This window comes from Fukomys damarensis, unplaced genomic scaffold (assembly GCF_012274545.1).
Source record: "Fukomys damarensis isolate Sample0158 unplaced genomic scaffold, DMR_v1.0_HiC HiC_scaffold_27, whole genome shotgun sequence".
Taxonomy (NCBI): Eukaryota; Metazoa; Chordata; class Mammalia; order Rodentia; family Bathyergidae; genus Fukomys; species Fukomys damarensis.
This window is the reverse complement of record NW_022900939.1, coordinates 6687701-6693631: the sequence shown is the minus strand read 5'-3', so window position 1 is coordinate 6693631 and position 5931 is coordinate 6687701. Positions and strand designations below refer to the sequence as shown.

Sequence of the window (5931 nt, the reverse complement as noted above, 5' to 3'; positions counted from 1 at the left end):
CAAGGAAAGGGCTGGAAAGACCAGGCACACTCTGCCTGCTCATGCAAGTGCTTAAGACAACCAGCGGGGGCCTGGCATGCTGCGTGCGAAGGGCTTGACCCTGTCTTGGTGTCCTCACTGCCCCTGGGGGATGCCGGCACGGGTCACATGGTCACATCTGCTAAGAGGGCCCAAGAGCGCAGAGAGGAGACTTGTGGCCAGCAGGGCAGGAGGCTGGAGAGTAGGGTGGGGAGTCAGGGAAGCGATACAGGATGGAGGGCCCAGGCCCTAAGAGCCTTCGGACCACAGGGAGGAGTCCGCACTTTCCTCCAGGTCCTGGAGCAGCTGTTCCGGGGCTGAGCTGGGGAGGAGGGACCCATGCGGAATGACACATCAGAAGCCACTGCTCAGCGCCCCTTCTGAGGAGAGCCCATCTTGAGAGATGCAGGAAGTGGGGGCCATGGCCAGGATAGTGGCAGAGCCCCCGTATAGGAGGGGTGAGGTTAGTGCTAGAAGAGTGGCCTGGGAGGTGAAGGGAGATTGGAAAGGTCAGAGAGGGCTCCAGAGACCACACCGACAGAGTCACCAAATGTTAACAGGGACGGTCCTGCAGCCGGAACAGACCGCTGGTCCGATGGATCGATCAGCAGCGGCTGCTCTGAAGGGAGGCTGCCCGGTGTCCAGGCCCCAGGAGAGGCAGCGGCCCTGGGAGGCTGTGTGTGGCTCAGGTTTCCAGGAAGAAGGTGGACTAGGCAAGGTCAGGAGGGAACCTCCTGCCCCCTCTTTCCTTTTCCTCCTTCATCTTTTCCTTCCTCCTCCTTCCCTCCCCACCCTGGGCGTCCATGGGCCTGGAGGGGCCCGGAGCCTCCCTGCACCTCCCAGCCAGGGCCCAAGAGCAGGAGGAGGAAGAGGCAGGGTCTTAGGCAAGGGGTGACTCCCAAGGGCCTCCTTGACCAGTCCTTCCCCTGAGCTCCTTCCTGGTCGCCCTCCCCAGCCTCCTGAGAGGGTGGAGCAGGAGCCAGCAGCCTCGTTTATAGCAAGAAACTGAGGCCCAAGGCAGCTCATGTCCCAGCCCTGCTTCTGGTCTGTGAACAGACCCCCCTCACAGGTCTCAGGAGGGTGAAAGGCGTTGTCTGGAGATGAGGTTGGTGGCCAGGGCAGGACTTGTCAGTGACTCAGAATTTGCTCTCAACCCTCTCTGTGTCCAAGCCTGATAACGGGTCATTCTGCAGAAGGCCTCGGCTTAGAAGCCCCCCAAACAGGAATAAGAGTAATGACACCCAGGAGTTTAAGCAGACGTGTTCCTGGGCTAGAGGCATGGGAGCCAGGGGTCAAGGGCACCCGTCTAACCCCACCCGGCACCTCCCATCCTGCCCTGTTAGCTCCATCCCCTGTCCCTCCCTAAAGGTACCTCAGCCACCCTGTAGTCGCAGGCAGTGGGATGGACGGGACTCCTCTTGTCCAGGCCTGATGGGCCCGCTCCAACCTCCGGACTGAGAGGAGGGTAGGCACTGAGACAGTTCTGTCACCCACATCTGCTGGGCACGTGCTGAGCACCTGGTGCCTTCAGGGTGCCCTCCCCAGCTCTGCCCCAGGCGCATCCAGAGTGGGAGGGGGCCTGTCCCGGCTCTGCCACGCTGCTGTATACCCAAGCAGGTGGTGTCTGTCCTCCGGCCGGGAGGGCTTCCTGGAGGAATGGGCTTCACGGGCACACGGTGTGCATGGTGTGAAAGCCTGCCCTATGCTGCCTCCATACCCTGGATTAGGTCCTGGAGAGACGTGGCACCCACCCTTGAGGACACAGACCAGTACATAAGTGGACATATGTGGAGCTGGGGCCTTGAATGCCGTGCACAGAAATCTGCCTGCCCTTAGCAGGGAACCTTGGAGGGTTTTGAATTGGGGCAGAAGGGATGATAGTGTTTATGACTATTTGCCTAAGAGTGGGGTGGTGCACTGTGGGAGACTGAGGCATGCAGGCGAGTGGGGAAGTCTGGGAGGGTGGAGGCAGGAGCTGGAGCAGGACTCTACCGTGAGGACACAGGATATGCTGGGGTCCTGGCCAGAGCAGAGGATATCTGGGGACACCTCTAGGTCAGATGTCCAGGGGTCCTGTGGCTCCTTGACTCTGGCTGTGTCCCAGGGGCTCTTTGGGTGCCACTGGCCTCCTAGTGAGCTGCTAGTCCGCACTTACTTAGTGCTGAGTCCTTGTGGCCTGTCCTGGCCACCCCAAGGGCTGTTCCCCTCACCTTAGTGACTATACCCTCCCGCCACCTTTGGGAGACCCTGGCCCTTGCTTGGGCTACAGGTGGGAGGAGGCCTAAAGAGCTCCTTCCCTGGCTGGGAAGAACTCTGTGAAAAGCACTCCAAAACAGGAAGTTCATTACCACCCGGCACACTTCCTGCCCTGCTCTGGGAGTCCCAGCACTGGCTTGGCCTTGTCCTGGTGCCTCCTGTATCCATCCACCCTTCCTTCCTGGGTCCTGCAGGACAGACAGAACCCTGCCTGGGGAAGGAGGCTGCTTGGACCCAACCCGCTCACTTGGCACCATCTCTGCTTGCTGTGGGCCCGCAGAAGTCTCCCCAGTGCTGGGGGCTGAGCACGGCTGTGTGGTGGCGTTTCCATTCTCAGGGAATTTTGCAAGCCCACCCTCCATCTTCTACCTGCCATGCTGAGTGTGACACTGGCCCTTTAAAGCTGATTAGGGGCTGGCTTTGGGGGGAAACAGCCCAGATTTCTGCCATCTGCTGGCAGGCCTGGGCCAGGGAGGGGGTCACCGCAGCCCCCAACGGGCATTGGAAGGGCAGGTGGAGCCAGTGGCATTGATTGCAGTAACCTGATCCCGAGGGGGAGGTGGCGACATCAGCAGCGGCAGCGGCACAGTGGCAGCAGCGAGGAAGCGCCCTGCAGCTGAGGGCTGGGCGGCAGCGCTGGGGCCAGCGTGGTGGGCAGCTGCTGCCTCTTCTCCCGGCCCATCCATTTTTAATGAGCTCCCCAGGAATCTGCATCGGGCAGGACGCAGACAGGCTGGCCCAGGCAGTGGAGGCTGGAGGCCACAGCCCTGCCTCGCTTGAGCCCTGGCCCCCCACCCCATTGGGCATGAGAGGCCAGCCCTGGGGCCCCGCAGCCCCCAGGCCGGGCCGGGCGCTCCATGCAGCTGGCACTGAAGATGGATTCGAGCCCAGACAATGACAGCTGGTTGGAGGACCGGTGGGAGCGCTGGTAGGGGCTGGGGGCTGGCTGGGGGCTGTGGGAGGAGTCGGGGCTCTCCCTTGAACCCGGGTCCCTCTTTGGTGTGACTGAGGTGAGACGGGTCTGGCCATCTGGGGCCTGGGGCTCTCCCTCTCCTGGGTGACCTTGGAGGATGTCTCTGTTCCCTGGTTGTCTTTGGGCAAGGGTTCTGATGTTCTCCCCAACTTCCTCAGTGTGAGAGCCAGAGCCTGGGCCTGCACTCTGAGCTGGGTGCAGAGCCGGCCCAGGGCTTCTTGGGATGGTTAGGGCTCCTCCAGCCCCAGCCCGGAACCTTCCTGACCCCATCTGTGCAGCCTCCTGCTCCCAGTCCTGTCTCTGGACAAGACTGTGGTTGAAGGGATGAAACCAAGAACATGAAAGGAGACACCGTTCTCCTGGAATGGGTGGAAATTCCCACATGGACAGCAGACGTCCTTTCATTTGGGCCCAGGCCTTGCGGGTGGGATGGAGGCCATGGGGCAGCCCTCCGAGGCTGCTGGGTCCTCTGCCAGCACTTTGGGTCTTGCTACTGTGAACTACACTGGGCCCCCCAGGTCCAGGCACCCCTTGGAGTCTCAACTCTGCATCCTCCAAGGATGAACAGGCCTCAGTGCCCGCCCAGAGCCTGGGTGGCATTTCTCTGGCAGAGCCAAGGATCTGACCAGTCAGGCCTTCCAGGCACTGCCTCTAGCATGGCAGCAGGATGGGACAACTCCACGCTGGGAGGAGCTGGAGGACCTGGGGCTACAACCCGGGAGGACTGCCTTTGGGCACAAGCTAAATTCTTTCCCTGTCACTGGTGCAGATGGACAGAACCCTGTCCTCTGAGAGGTGCAGTGACCTGTCTTCCCAAGGCTGCCCTTGGGAGAAGTGACAGGGAGGCACCAGTGGGCTTAGCAGTGGCCCTGCGGTAAGGCTCTGGCTTTGTCCCCACCAGGCTCACCCATGACATCAGCTTGGAAGAGTTTGAGGATGAAGACCTCTCAGAGATCACCGATGAGTGTGGCATCAGCCTGCAGTGCAAAGACACCCTGTCCCTGCGGGTAAGCACTGGCTCCTGGGAGTCGCCGTGTGGGGTGGCAGGATGGGTAGGGACGGGAGTGAGGGTGTCCCCATCATTATGTTAGCTTTTCAGATCAGCACAGCACCTTCAGGAGGTGAAGTGACAGGTGGGAAACACCCAGTGTGATGCTTGGCATCTCTCGGGGACTCAATCAGAATTTATTTTTCTAAACTTAGGTTTATTTCTTTGCCAGGGCTAAGGCAGAAAGCAGCTCCTTCAGTCACCCACAAGCAGAGAGAGCAGGAGGTCTTGAGGTCCAGGCCAGTGGCAGGGAGGCCCAGAGACAAGGGCAGAGCAGCCCTGGCTGAGAGCCACAGGCGGCGCAGGGTGGGGTCTGGCAGAATCTGCAGGAGGGAAGAAGAGCCAAGTAACTCCCAGGCGCAGCTGGCCGGCACCACTGCGCCAAGCCGCCATCCCCACAAGCCTCCCCAGCCCTCTCTGACCCCAGTTCTGCTGCTACCTTGGCCCCTCGGCTTTGTCCCTCCCTCCCCGAAGATCCGAATGCTTCCAGGAGGCCCTCAGCAGCTGGGGAGCCCAGGTCAGATGGGAGCCCCCCGCCCCGGCATCTTTTCAGAACTGGAAGCAAGGAAGCCAGGGGAGGAAAGGGAAATCTAGGGGCTAGGGTTTAGTGGGAGGGTCGGTAGGGAGGTATGGAGTAGGGGAGCGGTAGTGAAAGTTGGGGGGTGCCGGCTCTGTGTTGAACCTTTGGCACCCTCAGAGCTTCTGGAAGCTCTGCCCAGCAAGAGAAAGCCAAGGGTTGACAATAATCTTCCACCCTCTTGGCCAGACCAGGGGGCTATGGAGGTGTAGGCTACTTACTCTGGTTTCAGGGCTCTGGCGTGGCTTCTCTGGGGTCATACACCTGTTCTGGACTCTGGCACCCCATGTTCCCCATTCTGCGCAAGCAAAGCCCCAAGGAGGGCCCTGAGGTAGTGCTAGCTAGGAATGCGAGTCCATGGAGCCTTGGGCAAGCTCCGAGGGGCATTCACTCGGCCAGGTCAGTGTCCTCACCCCTCGGGGAAGGTGGGAAGCAGAGGTGATCGACCTGCGGCGGCGGCGGCCAGAGAGGGAAGGGTCCGAGGATCTGTCCAAGGTGCCGGCACTTAAAGCTGGAGCCAGCACGGGGCTTGGGACTAAAGGCAGGGTTAGCTGAGGGAGGTCTCCGTGGGCTGAGGAGAGACGGGAGGGCGAGGATGCTGCGGCCTGGGTGCCGCTCGCTTGCGGTCCCCCACCCCCCGCGTCCCTCTTCCGGTTGTCAACCCTCCCGTCCCCACTACGTCGCTCCCACGGTCTTCCTCGCCTGGCTGAGACTCAGTTTTCTCTATTTTCCTCACGCTCTCCTTCAGACACCAATCGTAACCCCCACCCCCATCTCTTGTGGGGCCCGAACGCCTTGGCGACCCCTACGTCCCCATGGCAACAGGGGTGATTTCACTCTGGGCTCGGCTTACCACCCGGGTGAGGTCACTGGCCGTTACCAAGGGAACGGGAGAGTGCAAGGAGTGACGGGGGCCCGTGGTGGGGACAGGAGCGCTGTGGGCCGTCCAAGGCGCCGGCTAGGGAGGGGGGCGGTCTCGGCCTCCTCACCGGGGGCGGGCAGAGTGCTATCCTCTCCCCGGCCCCTGCGCGGCTCCCTCTCATCACCCCCTCACTCTGC

General features: G+C 61.6%; 1 protein-coding gene and 1 long non-coding RNA gene across 2 annotated transcripts in view; one reads left to right on the top strand and one right to left on the bottom strand.

Annotated features, from left to right (window-relative positions):
- Positions 1 to 2742: 2742 nt before the first annotated feature.
- Mapk8ip1 (mitogen-activated protein kinase 8 interacting protein 1) overlaps positions 2743 to 5931 on the top strand; it is a 9350-nt gene continuing 6161 nt past the window's right edge. Inside the window, exons 1-3 of the mRNA XM_033756814.1 lie at positions 2743 to 3202; positions 4149 to 4333; positions 4723 to 4812. Coding sequence (XP_033612705.1) covers positions 3132 to 3202; positions 4149 to 4333; positions 4723 to 4812 — 346 coding nt within the window. The 5' untranslated portion in view covers positions 2743 to 3131. The remainder of the gene's footprint in view (positions 3203 to 4148; positions 4334 to 4722; positions 4813 to 5931) is intronic.
- Positions 4462 to 5852, bottom strand: LOC117283499. Its single transcript, XR_004514499.1, has 3 exons — positions 5726 to 5852; positions 5094 to 5443; positions 4462 to 4618 (listed from the first exon to the last, which is right to left on the bottom strand). It is a non-coding gene; the product is annotated as an uncharacterized LOC117283499 (long non-coding RNA).